We start from the raw sequence: 19482 nt of genomic DNA, 5'->3' as shown, positions 1-19482 counted from the left end.
GTTTAGAGAGAGTGTTTAAGCTTCGACAGTATTCTGTAAAGTACCATCGATTTATGAAGCTGTAGATCCGTTTAGTTTGATAATATTCAAACGAAGAAAAAGCCTACCTTGCAAGTTTTTGTAATTTGTACATTTTAATCGCGTCCGTTTCCCCTTCGTTCGTTCCATTTTCTGGACCAAATTTAGCACAGGCTCTAAACATCGGTCCTCTCCCATCGAAAACAACGGCTGTGGGATGTTCTAGATATGTTTAACAACGGTAATGGTGCATTCAACTTGAGCCGCATACACATCACGAATATACTCGATATTAAAACACGCGGGACATTGTGGTGCAGTGAAATCCATCTTTGTGGTCCAACGAGAAAATAAAATGAATCCATCACGATTAATTCACTAAGAAAATACAACCCTGTGACCATCAAGAACAAAGGTTGGGCTAAAATTGAACGGTTTAAAAGCGTTGGTCGAGAAGCCATGAAGTTTGTCACGCGAATGCGCAGACCGCGGCCATGGAACGACGGACTCTCAACCGGAAGCATGGGTTTCCTGCCTGAGAATGGAAGGAGAATTAAACAATTGCATATGAAAAAATTACTGTTCCTTAACGCAACAACAACAGCGGAATTGTTATTCAAAAGGGAATTTAGCACTGGGCACGCGAATTGTTTCATTTATTTACCTGCACAACAAAGAATCACGGATTTCTTCCCGGTTTTTGCATAGTCCATAGGTTTGCAACTGATTTGTTATACCCTGCCACATTCACTTAGTTTTACAACGCTTCAACGTTCCATTTTAATAAATTATGTAGTCTCAACCGAGCTGAGCTATTATACCTGAGCCGATATATGCAAATCACATTTTTTATGTAAACTGTGACATTGCTACTCTACTTCCGACAGCACACTTGGAACCATAACCCTCCCCTTAATAATAATAATAATAATAAGAAGAAGAAGAAGAAGAATTTGCACATGGTGTGCATTCATGTCTGCTATTCTATTTCAAGAGATTTAACAGCAAAAATAAAAGCAATAACAAATAAAGCCACAATCAATGTAGCGAAAAGACAATGTATAACTAAACTGATCTAGTTACACTTTTATCCCAACAGTGATTTCATCATATATATTTGATTTTTTTTCTTTATCATTTATTACTTTTAAGGCCCGTGCAAACGCTCGCAACATTGTAGGGCCCATCATGTTGCTAGCGTTTGCAGTTTGAAACTGGTCAATCTTCAGAGCCAACAAGTGCCAGCATTTCTATTGTTTCGCGGTCATCGAAGCGTAGTCCAACAACGTTGCGTTCGTTTGCACAGCACATCCTTCACTGGCGAAAAATGTCTGCGCATGAGTCGCGCGATATGACACGTGATGCGTTTCCGGGACTATCATTGGCTCTCGTGAAAAAAACACTCCCGAGATGAACAGAAAAATGGCTGCGGTTTGAGTATCGGTAGCTTGTTGGTTTCCGTTCTTTTTAGAGCGATCAAGGCTAGTTTTAACGCCAGTTTCAAGTGGAATGTATTCTTAGAGAACGTACTTGTTGTGTAAAACGTTTGAAAGTTCAATCCAACCAGCATCCTCGGAAAGTTTGCTCCTGGAAAATTTTATTTCGTGGGATAAGAGCTGCGAAACAGGTGAGTTTTTTACGCAATTTTTAATGTGGAAAGTTTGTTGCCACCGGGTACAAAAAGTTACTGTAATGTGCAGAAAGGAGGATTCCCAAGGTTTCCGTTCATGTGTCAATTGGCTTGTACCAGGTGGCAAGGAAATGGCAATATTGTCCAACGTGAAGGATATTATTCTTTTGGGCGACTTCAATTCCGACATGTTAAAAGGATCAAGTAATATTGAATCTCAATATGGAAGAAGGCTGAAAAGGATAATTTCCTCTTTTGGCCTGAAAAACATCATGTCCTGCCCGTCAAGAGTTACACTTACTTCAAAGTCTCTCATTGACCTCATCATCACCAGTCAACCAGCTAAAGTGAAAACCTCTGGCGCAATTGACCTTGGTATTTCTGATCATCACTTAGTATTTGCTGTCTTTATGACTACTAGAGTTAATCCTAAACCCAAGTATATAACAACTAAAGCATACAAATCACTTGACATTAAACAATTTAGGAATGATATGGAACATGCGCCGTGGCAATTAGCTGCTATTTTTGACGACGTCGACGATAGCTTGTACCTGTGGGACTACTTATATAAGGATATAGTTAACTATCACCTCCCAACTAGGAATGCTAAAATAAGATGCAAATCTTTACCCTGGATTTCTACTTACATAAGGAAGCACATAAATCTTCGCTATAAGTTACTTAAAGAAGCCAAGTCATCTCAAGATCAAGCCAAATGGGAATTATATAAATCCAAGAGAAATGAAGTAAAAAAGTTGTTAAAACAAGCGGAAGCAGCTTACTGGGAACAGGAATTTAATAACTCTAAAGATCCTAAGCAATTTTGGAAATTAACCAACAAGATTCTAAGGAAAAGTAAGGATAGCACTATTGGTCCTATAATAACTGACAGTGAAGATGTATTAACCAGTGATCTAGAAAAAGCTTCTTACTTTAATGAGTTCTTTATTAATATCAGTGAAGAACTTACAAAGAATTTAGAACCTCTTGATCAAAACACCTTAACTTCTTATGTCACAAGAGTCACTCCTACAAGATGTGACATAGAGTTAAATTGGGAGCTAGTGAAGAAAAAAATTGAAAAATCATCAAACCCGAATAAAGCTACTGGGCCGGACCTAGTCTCACCCAAGGACCTCAAACTCCTTGGGGAATCCTCTATCCATAGCCTGCTGCCAGTTTTCAAGAAAAGTATAGATGATTCAGTTTTTCCAACAAACTGGAAACTCTCACGTGTTAAGCCAGTTCTAAAAAAGGGAGCACCCACTGATATGAGTAACTTCAGGCCCATATCTCTCTTAAGTATTCCAGGAAAGATTCTTGAAGACATCATAAGTGACAGCATAGACAACCACATTGAAGCTCAGGACCTGCTTAGTGACAATCAATGGGGCTTTCGCAAAAATCATTCTACAGAAGGTCTCCTTCTTCATCTTACTGACACTTGGAAGTGGGCCCTAGATAAAAATCTCAAAGTTGGTGTTCTGTTTATTGACTTCAGGAAGGCTTTCGACTCGGTGAACCATACCATCTTATTACAAAAATTGAAAGCTGTTGGTATATCAGGAAATCTACTATCTTGGATGAGAAGCTACCTGTCAAATCGCAACCAATTTGTTCAAGTTCATGAAGTGAAATCAGACACTAGCTTTATCAAGTTTGGAGTACCACAAGGGTCAATTTTAGGACCTAAACTGTTCTCTCTTTATGTCAATGACTTTCCTGAATTTATAACCTCAGGAGAACTTTATATGTTTGCTGATGACACTACCATATTTACAGTAAGTGATAATATCGACACTATATTTAAGACCATGCAAGATATACTAGATCAAGTTCTTAGTTGGTGTAGTGCTAACAGATTGATTGCTCATGAAACTAAGTCAGAAGCCTTATTATTATCTAAACAAAGATTCATTGGCCCATGGTTGCCTTTGAAGTATGGGGGAAAATTTATTGAATTTAAATCATCATGTAAATGTCTAGGAGTAACTATAGACAGTAATCTTTCTTGGCAAGAACATACTAAAAGCCTGTTAAAATCTTTTAATAAGAAAATAGCAGTCCTCAGAAGAATCAAATTCTTGCCATCATCCATTCTACAGACCATTTATTTTAGGACTGTACTTCCAAGTGTCTTATACGGAATACTAGTATGGGGTTCTTGCTCACCTGCACTAATGGATGATCTTGAGCGTGCTCATATACGAGCTTCTAAACTTATTTACAAACTTTCAAGAAATTCGAATGCTGATCAATTAAATAAATTGAAAGGCTGGAACAATTTATCATTTTTTTATACTAAGAGACTGTTAGTAGAAGCTTATAAATCCTACTATAGATACAATACCAATGTTTTAAATGATCTAGTGATGTTAAAAGAATCATCTTACTGCCTGAGGAAATCCATGAATATCAAATTTCCAAGTCCTAAATCAGAAATTGGCAGGCTGACATTTAGGCATAGAGCTGCCATTGCATGGAATTCACTTCCTGATTCAATAAAAAAGTCTTCTAGCCTAGAATATTTTAAAAAAAGACTTAGATCTAGTAAGGACTTAATTAATTCTATAAGTTATAATAAGGAATCTTCCATGATAAGAAACAGGAACGAGGAATTTTTTTATTGATCTTATCTTAATTAAACTGTGTCTGAATTTTTAAAATTTTGATGATTATTTTATCTAGTTCTTAACCATATTCTTAAATTGTAGTTCATAGTGCTATATATTTATATTTGTATTATTATTATATTTATTATTTATTTCGGTTGTTTTTCTATTTATTCACATGTACATACTTTTGTCTTAAATAGTAGATAGGCAGGTCCACATCAGGACTTCAGTCTTGCGCATTCTGTAACCTGCGTTATCAAATAAACTATGTATGTATGTATGTATGTATGTATGTATGGTTATTTTTTTCTGCGTTACACCTTACGATCGGCACCTCTACATTAATGATCAATGATTCGATAAGATGTGAATTTGATTTTGAATGTGATTGTGTCATTGGGAACGTAACCCTAGCTAGTATCAAATATTTTAAATAGCTGCTTTTAAGGTCATTTACCCTTTTCTGGTGAAGGTCTAAGTTATTATACTTTTTAGCAGTCACAACTCAACGATCCTTGCGTTCAAGTAGTTTCCAAGTGATGGTCGGATTTGCAATTGATTCGAGTTTAAAATCAAAATCAAAATCCATGTTAGTTAAAATAATGTTTGGAAGAACAGAATTGTAGGTACAGATGTATATAGATATCTATAGATTCAGGTTCGTGACTGTTTTTGAAGTCTTTTTTTTTTTTTAGACTATTGTTTTCCGGAAGCATTAATGATGTAATTTGGTTTTAGGGGACTGTCATGTGTTGTTGGATCAAGGAAATTCTGTTTTGAGTCAAGTATGGTTGACAGTGGATAGTTGTTCCTGAAAAGGCTGAAAGGAAGCTTTATTGCCTTGGACTTTTTTTGGTTACACCCCGCATGTTTGGTTTTTTCTTAGATGGCAAAATTTATTAATATATTATGTGATTTGGAGCTGCAGCTAGAAACAGTGTCTCATGCATAAGGTCTCATTGGGTTTGATGGTAGTAAAATAATTTTGGTAAAAAATATGTTTAGAGTTTTTATCATAACTTCTCATCTTGGTCCTGCTGGACTTCAAACATGCTCTACCATTTTGCACAAGGAACTTGTCAATCAACCATTACCTTTTGGTGTATTTGCAATATGATCTTTTGGATAGCAATTGATTTATTTTTCTTATTTCTTACGTGTAGATATCCTATGTCTGTCACATACTGTAGTTAGTTTTAAGCTTTTATGTCCTGTAGTGTATCTTTATTATAGTTAGCACATGACCCCACAAGCATGTGTTATTGCTTTAATATTGATTGTGTTTGAATAAAGGATATTGTTGTCTTGTCTTGTAGATAATGCAAAACAGCCTCAGTTGTATTTGCATTATTTCTGAATGTTACTTTTTTGAAGGGCAAACCATTAAAAAGTGCACAAAGTTTGCAGGAGTTCAGGAAAAATATTCAAAATATTCATTGATTTGAAGTTCCTGAAGCAGGTAAATCTTGAAGAGTTCATGCAACCATATTTGGAATATGTGGCATTTCTATTTGGGAACGTTCAAGTCCACAGAATTCATTTTCTTTATATTGAGAAGTACTTTAAGACTGTTGACTCCAAATACTCTGGCTTTAGACAGAGTAAAATACCAAGTATGGCCGGTTTAGGGGTGAAAGGGTTAATTAAATTTCATCATTACTTTGACTTTTTCTTCATTTGAACAAAAACAAAGTGTTTAATCATTACCTCCACCATTGCTTTACAACTGCATTGGCTTTTAGAACAAAATATCAAAGTTGAAGCTGGTGGCTCAAGGAGAAAACTTTGCAAAAGTTAGGTTAAAAATACTTTTATGGTATTTGAGTATTATTGAAGAACAGATTTGCATAATATCATTAAAGTCATTAAATCAATGAGAATCCAAACATGAGGGTGCAGTTTGCTCAGGAGGGGTCCTTAGAGGTAACAGAATCTTGTTTTGTGGATGTAGGCTAAAGAAATCTGACCCCTTAGAGGAACCAGTTCTAAATTGACAAATGACTGGCATTTTATAATTCATAAGTAAAAGTTATTTGCTCTCTTACCAAATTGTTCTACAGTTCCATTCATTTTTCAGATTGATAGCCTTAAATGACTGCAGCAACTCTGCCAGCTGTTTGGTCTCAGTATCATAAGCAGTACAAAACCACAAAATTTTCTCCAAAAAGGAACAGCAAGAACCCCTGTCATTTTTGCAAGGGAATCCCCCTTGGGGTAGTTTGTTCACTTCACACCCATTGTTTAACACTATCCAGGGACTAAACCAAGGATGGAAATTGATTACAGCTTAAATAAATTGGACCCCTTTTTTTAATTTCTGACACTTACTGCATTCAACTTTAATTTATTCATCCTTTGAAATGGTAGGTATGATTGCTATTATTTACAGCAATTGCTAAAAATTCATTGCATCTAATGTTGAAATACATTGTATTTTTACATATGATTTATGAGTCAATGAGTCATGAGTCAATGAGTTAGTGCAGTTACCCTAACCCATAAAATGAAAGCTAAAATTTAACCTAACCCTGCTTAGGCCTGATCACTGAAACAAGGGCTTAGGCTTAATCAATAAATTATCTCTAATATATAATATTGACTGTGTGTCTCATTGACTAATTGACTCATAAATAATGGGACCTCTTTACATATGGAAAGGTAACAGGAGTTATTTCTGTGAAGTCTTATCCAGAAAACTGCAACATGGGATTATGCACCTTTCAAATGTAGCTTTGTATGCTTTTGCTCAATGTCTTTGAACAATTATTACAGAAAATTATACAAAGTTATGGTTTTTTTTAAAGTTAAATCTAATGCAAGGGGATTAAAATTATTGAAGCAGTTGTGTTGCAACCAGAGTCCGCAAAGAGAGGTTAAATAATAATTTGTTGTCCTGGAAGTACTTAGTAGGCCAGCATGAAATTTGTGAAATGTTTTGGAGGGTGGCACTGAATCACCTTCAACAAGTTTTCTAAACTTTGAAGATACCTAATTTTATATCCTCCTGCTGTTTTATTGCTAGAAGATAAAATCAATTCCTGATTAAGTATTTTTGTTGTCAATGTGGTGAAAGTGCCTTATTAGCAGTTAAGTAATATTTTGTTACAGTAAAATTCTCCCTGCTAGTAAGCTGGATTTCTGAATCAAATTCTCAACTTAGAATGTTGTTGTTTTGGCTATTCAGAGTTAACCTAATCTGTGTTTATTTCTATAATTTGGAGGGAAGCAAACAATTTGCATTTTGCTTGGAACAATAACAATATATAATTGCAACTAAAAGGTTTCCTTTCTAGTGTACCCAATATGAGGTGCTATGACATGGTTATTATTACTGCTAAATTCACTTTAAAATTTATTTTTGAAGGACTGAAATACATTTCTAAATTTTCCCCTCGGTCTTAATAAATTTTCCTCTATGGAACACTTGAATGACAATTTTAACAACTTAATTTTGAAAAAAAAAAAGCGAAAATCTTAACATTTTCTGTTAGATGCGGGGCCCCGCGGAAACATCGTGTAACTATTTAGTTGGAAGAGAAACCACTTGGAAATTTAGTGGTATCTTTTTTGTTCCACTTTTTGAAAGATAAACGCATGAATTGAAATCAAGATGGTAGTCCATTAGCTGGTAAGCTCCACAAACGAATTTCCACTCGAACACTGTCACAGCAACCGAGACTCGCGTTGGCCTTGAAATTTTTAAAGAAATTTCCCTCGTAGCACTGTTGGCTCAAAAGAGAATCTCGCTGGCATAAAAACGCACTATGCAGTCAAACATTCGTCCGTTTTACGGCCTGAAAAAGAGTCTTTTTACTGTCGTCGGAGATCTAATAAACACTGAATGGCAGCCATGTTTAAATTGAGGTATTGAAGTCACATGACAAGGCCTCGACCAATCAGACATTTTTCGCCAGTGAAAGCACATCCAACAATGTTGCGCCGGCGCACGCGCACTAACAACAACAACTTTTACACAACTTTTATTGACCCCTTATACTTGAAAAAAAATTAATGTACATGAAGTAAGAATTAAAGCTAAATGGGGTGTTGGCTTCCTAAAATAACTAGAAAGTTAACAAGGCTAGGAAACCAAACTACATAGAATAAATTACAACATAAGGGTCAGAATGATGCATACACACACACACACACACACACACACACACATTGAACTATAGATAACTATAAAAAGGACAAACAAAATTTACAAGCCATGGGGAGAAGGACAGATAAACTTGGATGAAATCCTGAATATAATAAACGAAAAATCAAATTTAAGGCAGCAAATAAATCACAGAATAAATAAACTGAGAAGAAACTCATTACCCTAGGGAAAACAGAAACCAGAATGAAATTAATATTGGCACAGCAATTCATTTTTTAGTTTTTTTTTTAATTTACTAAAAGGAGTTGACTTTATATCTTTCCCAAGAGAGTTCCATACCTTTGGTCCTTGGAAGCGAATATTAAATATTCCATAGTTTGTTCTACATGCCTCGTATCCACACAAATACATGCGAACAAGAAATCAACATGACGTCGGAGATGGAAAACGTCCCAGAGTCCTTTGTATTCTCATCTAAAGACCCAACATGCTGTGATCTGTTGCGAGCCTTTGCACACATCGGCTAACATCGCGCAACAAGAGACAACATTGTTGGGCCCAACAATGTTGCGTGTTGTTGCAAGCGTTTGCACGGGCCTTTAGCTTTACTATTTTAATTTTATATCGGCGTTGGTGGGTTGAACTGTAGAGATGTAAAATCCGGTCAACAGTCTGTCCCCACTCATTTCCGTCCGCGAACAATTTTCTCGGCTTTTCAACGACATATTACAAATTTCCCTCACGATTTTAGCCAAACACTTTATTCTGGATTGTCATAGGTATACGTTTGCTTGGCATGGTGAACGTGGCACATTTAGGATGCTTTCTATATTGGTAAAACAATGACCTGTGACCTGTGACCTGCAAAAGAAACCTGCCGTCTTTCGACTGAGGAAACCTGGTGTTTTACTTCTATGATCATTTCCACTCAACACAAGACCAATTCTTTGGTTTTAAAAAGGCATACTAACGAAAATCTCCAAGAGAATTTTTTTGCATTTTTTGAGCGTTAGCCCTTTCATTCTAAATTTCGAGCTTTCAGTTGAAAATTTTGAGCACTATTCGAGCACTTTTCAGGCGCACCCAACGAGAATATAGTTCAAAACCACTTAAACATAGCATTGTTAAACGTGTTTTAGCATTTAAACGGTAGATATAGGCGTATTTTTATCCCCTCGAAATTTTTCATCTGTTCGGATTCCCTAGCTGAAAGTCCAGTGATCCGAAAATGATAGGGATCAAAGCTTGCATTTTCGAAATTTTCAGACAAAAAAAGGGCTCCCGAAAGTTCTAGGTGACCTTTTTAGGGTAAAAATCCGTTAAAAATGGGCAATTATACCATGTTTTAGATGTTCGAAAATCCTATGACAGGCAGGCAAGCAAGGAATTTTACAACAAATTTTCCGGAAATTCTAGATCTCAAATCGTCTTACGAACAGATATTTTCCGAAAATTGACGTTGGGTGCCCTGACTTTTCTTTGCCACTTTCCAAGCCCTTGTTTTCACTGAATTTTTCCAGAGTAAGAAAGGCACACCTATTCATCAAACCTCGGCGAATTTGAGTCACACATCTTCCGTCACGGAAGAGCAGAATGGCAAATCATCCGGCAAATCATGGCCTCAAATGTTTTGGCTACTCTCCCGTCACGCTGTCATTTGGGATTTTGTTACGGCTGCCTGACATTTGTACGACCTTGCATTTTCTAATTTAGAGTAACTCAAACTTTAAGTCCAGCAGATTTATACACTCTTCTGTTCAAAATCCACAGGGAAACCGGAAGCATTGCGTTACATGTGAGTCTGGTATCCTTCCTTGCGTGACAGGAATGGCAAAGTTCTTTCAAGATGGCGACCATGACGTTTGCTATATTTGCCATCGCCGTTTCAGTTGCATCTTTGCTAGGTTTAATCCTCATGGTATATTCCATTTACTTGGTTTACGTTCACTGGAAGTACAGCCATATTCCTGGACCGAAGAGGGACAACTTTTTCCGCGGCAATTTGCCTCTGGTTCTTAGGGAACGAGCAAAGGGGAAAATAATACACGAATTGGTGGAAGATCTGTACGGTATTTATGGCCCAGCAATTGTAATATGGATTTATCACCACCCCCTTCTTTTTGTAGCTGACCCGGAAGTCGCTAGAAAATGTTTGGTTTCTCTAAACCTGCCAAAGAATCCACGTGGTTACATGAATGTGGCTTTTCCGTTCGGTGTGAGATTTATCGGAAAGGGGTTGGTAACCGAATTGGATCATGATGTGTGGCAGAAGCACAGATCCCTCATAAACCCAGCATTTCACCGCCGCTATTTGATGAACCTGATGGCTGCATTCAACAGTAGCTGTGACTTGTTTCTTAACAGACTTGATGAAATGGCTGATAGTAAGACTGTTGTTAACATGGCAGAGGAGTTTTCAAGAGTAACAACGCATGTGATAGGAAAGGTACAAAAATCTGAATGTCTGAATACCCTCCGAAAATCACCCGAAGGCCTTCTGAATTTTCCCAAAGTCTCTCAGTTAGGACAGCATAATTTTACCTACCATATTGCTACTGTTCCCATAACCATGCTAACTTTCTACCATGTATTATGCATTGATGGACTTCTGACCAATTACAATACTCGTTAAATATACATCAACTTCATTGCTCTGTTTTACTTTTTCTGATCGAGAACAGCTCAAATAAGAGCACGAAATCCACTTCTTGTTTCACTTTCCTTTTTAACATCTCGAAAATAATGAAGTAAATGACAAATTTTTGAAAAAGGCAACGGTAGGTATTTCCCGGGAGATTTGGTGCTCTAACCGGGAGACCGGGAGATTTGATGACAAAGTTGGAGACTCCCAGGAAAACCGGGAGAGTTGGCAGGTATGGTGATGGATGTTGGTCAGGTCATTCCATGTTTAGCAGCACCCTCTCACCCCCCTCCCCCAAAGGCTGACAAGGTTCTACAAACTGGATTCCAGCTTTTCTTCAAAAAAGCCGACAAATTCCAACCCTACTGAAATATTTTTTCTAAAGTGCAAGCAGAAAATCAACCATTTATTACTGGACTACTCACAAAGATTCACTAATAATTTGTTTGGTTTTAAATTACATGAACACCTCCAGGGTCTTTGGTACTGACCTTCAAAGAGATACCAAACATCCTCCTTTTTTATAGATAATTTTGTTAAGATGATAGGTTAAGGGATCCTAGCAATATTTTTATCAAAGGGAGGAGTCAGGGCGCCTTAGCGGTTATCAACCATGCCTTCCATGAGGCGCGGTGGCCTCATGGTTAGTGTGCTCGACACCGGATTGAGTGGTCTGGGTTCGGGGCCTGGCCGGGGACATTGTGTTGTGTTCTTGGGCAAGATACTTTACTCTCAGTCTCACGGTGCCTCTCTCCACCAAGGTGTATAAATGGGTACCGGCGTAATGCTGGGGGTAACCCTGCGATGGACTAGCATCCCATCCAGGGGGGAGTATAAATACTCCTAGTCGCTTCATGCTACCGAAACCGGAGATAAGCGCCGGCCTGATGAGCCTTCTGGCTCGTAAGCAGAGACTTTACTTACTTTACTTAACCATGCCTTCCACCTCTGCGTTCCAGGTTCAACCCTCTTCCCTGAAGTCATATGTGGGCTGAGTTTCAGATGAACTCAATTTGACTCTTGGGGTTTTCCTCTCTCATCAACAGTGCTCGAAATAAAAGCAAATTCCAAGTTGTCCCTGTTTCAAAAGGCAGGCAATGTAACCCATAAATTTGGTTGCCCTGATAAATGCTTGGTTGCCCATTAGGAAACCCTCAACGCTTAACTGAACACCATGTTGAGATGCAATCGCATGGTGTTGGAGCTTGAGTATCTCATAGTTCTAAGTGTGCACCTCTGGTTTTTTTATGGAAGTCTGGGTTTAAGTTTTAGCATTTTCAAAACAGTCTTTGATCTCCATCCCCTTGTACATGTTTGTGACATTGTCTCTTAAATTTTCCTATCTGACAATTTTTTGTGTAAAAGCCACAGATACTCAAAACACAGGAAAATGCTCAACTGTGGCAAATTAATTATTGTTAACTTCACACTACCATGGGACACTGGCAATAGAAAACAAGAGTGAGTCCTGTATTGCTCATGTAATGCATTTTCTATTTTTGGCTGGATTGTCCATTGTTTTTTCTTCAGGCAACCAACATTTTCATTTACCAAAAACTATTTGCCCAGTTACTTTCTGGTCGTCTGGGACGACCGGACAACTGCTAATTTCAAGCACTGTATCAAAATTGGCTCTCAATCAATTACATTCGGCTGCGAGCAGATACCCTCAATAGGGATAACCTCTGGTATCCTTCCCTTTCATTGGAGTGAATGAATAAAGTTGGTAAAAATAGAGGATAATTGACTGGATTTTCCAGAATCTTTCAAGAATTTTTTTTGTGATGAGCTATCTTGCACTTATTGATATTTTTTAGAATGAAATAGAAGTTAATGCCAGTAAGCAAATACTGGATGGAGCCTGCTACTGCTACAACTTCCCATCATGTGATTACCCATTGGGCTCTTTTAGTCAGTCTCGTCTGAGCCTTCTTGGCTTGACTTCCTCAGAAAGCTCAAGTTTTTTGTTTCTTACAGCAATTTTTATCCCCCCTCCCCCCCCCCCCCCCATCCTTCCCCCCCCCCCCTTCCTTGCTGTTTGCCCTATCAGCTGCTTGTCAGTCTTCTTTAATAAACTATGGACAGGGAATTCTGTGCAGAAGCCTTCTCAGGGAGGGTGCATTTTGTTACATCGCTGGACTGGGTTAACTCTCTCTGAGTCGTAGTTTATGCCCAATTTATGGGACTAGTCATTTCGTCAAATAATGTTTTGAATGAATACTTTATAATTTATTATTCTATAGAAAATGTGTTGAAAAAAGGGAATTTGCATGCTGGGACTGTTTTATTTTTACCGAATCCCTCTAACCGTGAGGGGGGGGAAGGTGGGATAAAAATTGCTGTAAGAAACAAAAAACTTGAGCTTTCTGAGGAAGTCAAGCCAAGAAGGCTCAGACGAGACTGACTAAAAGAACTCCATCTTCAATTTTTTTTTCCAAATGCGTATTGAGAATAGTTTCTTGTGTTAACTGTTTCACTTGCTGATATTTTCTTCTTCAACTATTTCGCAAGGTTGCCTTCAATGTTGATCTTGATGTTATAAATGATGCAAACAGCCCATTCCCAGCAGCACTTACCGAGTCCCTCAAGGGAGTCCAAGAAAGTTACATTCGACCATTTTGGCCACTGGATTTATCATCATATCCAATACGAAAACGATTGTCAAAAGGAAGTAAATTCATTCGCGATTATGGAAAGAAAGTGATCCAAGAACGACAGGAAGCTATTTCTCGTGGAGAGGATACCCCTTCTGACATTCTTGATCACATCTTGCGTGTTGCAGAAGCGGAACCCACCTTGACTTTAGAATACCTTGTTGATGAGTTCGTCACCTTCTTTTTTGCAGGTCAGTTTTTTGTTTTGTTTTTCTTTCTTTTTTTACTTTTAGAGAGGTTGCTGTAAAATTGATCTAGAACAAAAATGGTTGCGTCGTTAGAGATTATTTTACCAGCTAACGTACTTTTAGCCTGCGAACGCAGACGTATTTCCGGCGGTCGTTTCTCTCTACTTTTCGGGGGAGAGAAACGACCGCCGGAAATACGTCTGCGTTCGCAGGCTAACGTACTTTGTGTATGAGAAGTAAATGATCGCTATAAGTTTGTCCAGAAGACAAGATCTTAACCAGTCCGCGGTGTGATAAAAATGTATGTGTATCAAAACAAGATCGTGACTTCTCCTGATGCTTTCTCGATGAGAATAGTCTCCAAGTTTGGTTCTTTGTAATCTCGCTGTGGTGTTGGACTAAAATTCAATCCATCAAATTTTAAAAATCGCAACGAAGAAGCCTCAGTGTTGACAAAGTGTTTTTCACTGAACCCTGTTAGAGATTCTTGAGAAGAGCATTGGCGTAGCTCTTGGCCAAAAAAATACGTACTGTTCGTTAAAATTTGTTTCATGAAAATCAATAGTCTTTATGTATTTAGTTTACCAGGCTTAGATCCTTTGAAAGGTCTGGACTGCATGTGTTTTCTCTCAGCATTTTTCGTGAAGTAGAATGATATTTTGTCAACAGGTCAGGAGACTACAGCAAACCAACTGTCTTTCACACTTTACGAAATTCTCAAGCACTCTTGTGTTGAAGAAAGGTATGCAAAAATGTACAGAAATTTAAGCTTCTCTTTTCTCTCTCAGCTTCCCCTTATAAGGCCAATATTGATCTGTTTAATTGTGCCGTAGAATTGTACAAGAAATCGGAAATGTCCTTGGTTCCCGACAGTTTGTGGAATACAGCGACCTTGGCAACCTTCAATACCTAGGGCAGACTCTAAAAGAAGGACTTCGACTACATCCGCCAGTGACTGGAACATCACGAATAACAACAAAAGAGGAGAATTTCGGAGGACATCTCATCCCCGCCAAAACTATAGTTCTCTTTAGTTGGTTCATTATACACCGGCTTTCAGTGCTTTGGCCCGAGCCGGAGAAGTTTGATCCAGATAGGTTTTCTCCTGAAGCCAAGGATTCAAGCAATGCCTTGCGATCTGCTTATTTCCCGTTTTCCATGGGTCCAAGATTCTGTATTGGACAGACATTTGCGCAGTTTGAGGCTCGAGTGGTCATGGCGAAGTTGCTTCAAGAGTTTGAGTTGACGCTGTTGCCAGGTCAAAATGAGATTCAGCACGAACAGAACATCACGGTAAAACCCAGAGGTGGTGTACTGTGCACCATTAAGAAAAGAGGTGTTAATCATGAATAGACAGTTTCTAGAGGAAAATACTGGAAAGCACTGAGAGTTTGAAGCTAGCGTTACGAAGATTAGATTTTATTCAGCATCTTAAGTAACTGGCTTCAATGACTACTCTAAAGCGACGAACATGCTCAACCCAAACAGTTTTTTCATCGTTTACTTAGTCAGTTGCTATCCCTTGATAATAACCAAAACTAATCCTACCCTGACCATAATTTTTCTTTCTTTTTTCTCGAATTCATGTGAATATTCAACCTAGGTATTATGACTGAGGTTTGCGAAAGGGGTACTATTAATACGAAAGGGGTGTCTTTTCTTCCAAAAATTGTATTGCTGGTTTTCACTCACGTGGTCAACAGCCATGTTTTTCAACGAAAACAAAAGGAAGCGTTTGCATTATAATAGAGTTAAATTCCCGGAGGATTTGGTCGGGGCACCAACATGGCCGCCTTTTCTTTGTTTTGGGCACCAACATGGCGGTCGTGACGTCATGTGAAAACCGAGAATATAAAAGGGTGAGGGGTCGCACGTCGGGGCAGAGCCTCCCCGTATTAATTTTTTTGAGTACCCCCTTCCCCCTCCCCCCCCCCCCGCCCCGGGATTCTCGATCAACACTTTCTAAAAAGTTCCTTCTGCTCTTCTTTAAAACTATTATAAAATAACTATTTACTTTTGCGTCAATATTTGTTTTGCGTCAATACTTGTTCGCATTTTTGAGCGTTAAAATAGAATTTTTGGTCGTATGTTCGTGACAGCAATTAGCATATTTTGAGTCTCACATCCCAGAAACTAACCTTGCCGGGCAGGGCTTATCTTCAGTGAACTTTTGTTTTGGAAAGCTGTCAGAAGCTCAGAGTTCATGCTTAAAAAAAGCTCGTGGTAAAAAAGTAGTTGTAAAATGATCAACAAGCCAGCCTTGCAGCCAATGTTTCTCGATTTTCTTTTACTTTGTTCAGTCTTTCTGGATTTAGTATTTTACTGAGCCACATGTCTTCTCAGGGGGTATCTAGCAAAGACATCTACCATGGCACTATAATGATTTACGATACCAAAACAATATCGTGTGCTATTAGACTACATATAACGCAAGGAGAACTTGAATCCCCTGAAAAATAAAACGCAGCTCAGTCGACAGTTATGGAAAAAAACACTGTCAAGTTACTGCACTACCACACGTACGCAATGCGTTCTTATTTTTAAAAAAATATCCCGTTTCTCCTCAATTTCCCCCTTCCCCGCCCCACTTCCCCCACCAAAAACCCCACATCCCTACAATTTTTACCTAAAAATCCTGTATCCTGATCGCTTCTCGGCCTTTTGGCTAAGATTAGTTTCTCGGCCAAGGGCTAAGGTCAAGTACCATTGTACTACGGTGCTTTTTTCAGGCCCCTATTAGGCAGCCACAGAACAGTTTCGGCTGTGTGTCTGCTTGAGAAGCGATCACTAGGCTTTTTTAGTTTCGTTTTTCATAGTTTTTTGTTCAGCTCGAGTGTAGAATCATGACGAACTTTCGTAGTTTCTGAGTACTATTTACTACTTGTAGCTTTTGTTGATTTTTGAATCGATGATAGAGAGACTTTTGGCGATTTTTTGTGGAACGTTTGGTACCAAGTTTAATCCAATACTGAAATCAAGATTATGAAATTGTAAAATCAAACCTTTGGACTGGACTATGGAACACGCAATTACGGTATTTTAGATTTTTGAGCATTTAGAGAAATGGAGAACAGATGTTGTACATGTATGATCTTCCTGCTTGCGAACTTACTACCAGCTATGATCACACTCAGCGTTCCATTCTCGATAAACATGCGCCTGTTCAGAGCAAGGCGCTTTCCGTACGACCAAGGGTTCCTTGGTTTGAGGAGGAGCTAAAGGAGTTGAAGATCAAGCGTAGAAAACTTGAAAGGAAAATGAGAAAGAGTAAGTTGGACTTGGACATTTGCGCATACCGCGTTGCTTGTCGGGAGTATAATTCGCATCTGAAGGATGCCAAGACGAAAAACTATTCTCATTTGATATAAGAGTGCGCGGGAGACTCTATAAAACTATTTCAAGTGGTTTAATCTCTTTGTAAAGAGCGTTCTGATAAGCTACTAGCGCCTTATGATTCTCAACAGCAAATGTCGAACGATTTTGGGGAGTACTTTTGTCAGGAGGTTAATCTGATGAGAGAAAGCAAAGACAGTATAGACGCTCCACCTGTAGACAACATAGTCCCTGAATCTACTGCCAAGCTAGAGCGGTTCTCACTTGTCTCCGTCGAGAAATTGCGTGACATTATTCGTTCGTCATCTAATGCTAGCTGTCTTTGGATCCTATACCCACTTGGTTAGTGACGGAGTGCGTGGATGAGTTCGCGGCAATTATACTCGTCTCTGGAAAGTGGGATTGTTCCTAAAAACTGGAAGGTTGCGTTGATTGCTCCTCTTCTGAAAACTTGGTCTAGAACTGGTGAATCAGAACTTTCGCCCTGTCAGAAAGCTGCCTTTGGTCTCGAAAACAACTGAGAAGGCAGTTGTTCCACAGCTACTGGCTCACTGTACTGAGCATTCGCAACTGTATCTATCTTTTCGCGCTGGATCAGGTATACATCTCAGAAGGAAGCTACTCGAGCATTTGGATGTCTGTGCATAAGCCCATGAAGTATTGATTATTGGGTCTCGCCAACAGCTAGCTAAAGTTAGCTAGCCAAGTTGGTGCGTCGGAGATCAAGCCTGCTGGCTCTATACGTAACCTTGGCGTCTGGTTTGACAGCTTGATGAGAATGGATACCCCCTTTTGTAAGGTGTACAGAAGGCCTTACAGAATGTGTCTTACGGAAGAATGGACCAAGACACTGGTTCCCGCGTTTGTGATCCCGCACATTGACTACTGCAACTCTATGTTATTCGGGATATCTCAGCACCAGACCACTCGTCTTCAGCTAGAAAGTGCTCAATGCTACGGTGGCCCATAGAGACAAAACACTTCCCAGAATCCAAAACACTTCCCAGAATGCCAAAACACTTCCTAGAATGCCAAAACACTTCCCAGAATGCCAAAACACTTCCCAGAATCCAAAAACACTTCCTAGAATCCGAAACACTTTCCAGAATCCGAAACACTTCCCAGAATCCAAAACACTTCCTAGAATCCAAAACACATCCCAGAATCCAAACCTCATCCCAGAATCTAAAACACTTCCGACACTACAAAACAACTACCAGACGAATAGGTGAGGCCTGGTTACCCGATAAGCTGTCGACCATGCTCGTTGAACAGCAATATACGAGAAAGAGAGAACATCACTATGAAGTTCCCTGCTGTGATATTATTACTGCTTCAGATTATAGCTCATAGTATAGGATTACCAGACTGTACTTGTGTGGAAACATTCAATTCCGTCGAGGAATGTGTAGCTGCCTACTGGAGGAAAGGGTATCGATATGCGGCCATCTTAATCTTCCTTTCGGTTTATCATGGCATCCACTTGACCCTGAGACAACTGAAATACTTTATGAACCACAAGCTAGGTTTGCGGAGAAGGGGGAATCAATCATCAATTGCCGACATTCGCCGAGCAATAACTTGAAACTTAACCAGGATTACGGAACCGGACTTCGACTACAGGATGATAAGTTTATTAAACTATGATTTGTACTAAGTTTTTCGGATGATGCAAGACTGTGGGATTTGAAATAAATAAGTAAATAATCCCGTATCCTGATAACCCCTAATAAGGCTTCGTTGTTTGCATTTGCAAATTTAGTAACATTAATAATGAGAGTTTTTACAACAAACAACTCCAAATTAAGTTACAGATTTATCTCTCACCATTTTCCGAAGTTTATCTGTAGTTGAAGTTCACCGTAATAGGACAATTTGTGTTAACTGTTTGTGCATCCCACGGATAAGCCCTTGTAGGCGTCTTGTTATTCGAGGGACTGGTTATGAAACCTTAAAACCTTCAAAAGGGAGAACAATGTTGTCGCAATCGATGTTAAACTGACCGTAGCAGTGCACAATCTTTTGTTTTCGTTTCGCAAGGGTTCGCTAATAAGTTGCGCATAATTTAATCGCAAGATTTGACTGGTTATCTTCTCGAAGAAAGGATATGTTTTGTGCACCGTCAAGGCCAGAAATACAGACAGAAACATGGTAACAAAAAAGACTTGTCAAGTTTCATAACCATGGCCATGCATTAACTATGCTCTGATTTGTTTAGTCAAAATTTTACCACTTCTTGACAGTTTTAGTATCGGTGTTGTTTTAATCTTTCATGTAGTAGTTTAAAGTTAAATA

General features: G+C 38.7%; 1 protein-coding gene across 2 annotated transcripts in view; it reads left to right on the top strand.

Annotated features, from left to right (window-relative positions):
- Positions 1-16373, top strand: part of LOC137978908 (cholesterol 24-hydroxylase-like) — a 27153-nt gene extending 10780 nt beyond the window's left edge. The window contains exons 1-5 of one of the 2 annotated variants that reach the window (XM_068826029.1): positions 1287-1645; positions 10142-10817; positions 13524-13857; positions 14524-14596; positions 14688-16373. In XM_068826029.1, the coding sequence (XP_068682130.1) occupies positions 10218-10817; positions 13524-13857; positions 14524-14596; positions 14688-15207 (1527 nt within the window). In that variant the 5' untranslated portion in view covers positions 1287-1645; positions 10142-10217 and the 3' untranslated portion in view covers positions 15208-16373. Of the gene's footprint in view, positions 1-1286; positions 1646-10141; positions 10818-13523; positions 13858-14523; positions 14597-14687 lie in introns of those variants that run through there. The other variant, XM_068826028.1, reaches the window with a different exon arrangement.
- Positions 16374-19482: the final 3109 nt, after the last annotated feature.

This window comes from Montipora foliosa, chromosome 12 (genome assembly GCF_036669935.1).
Source record: "Montipora foliosa isolate CH-2021 chromosome 12, ASM3666993v2, whole genome shotgun sequence".
Taxonomy (NCBI): Eukaryota; Metazoa; Cnidaria; class Anthozoa; order Scleractinia; family Acroporidae; genus Montipora; species Montipora foliosa.
Note: the sequence above shows the minus strand (reverse complement) of the source record. Positions and strands in the feature narration are given on the sequence as shown.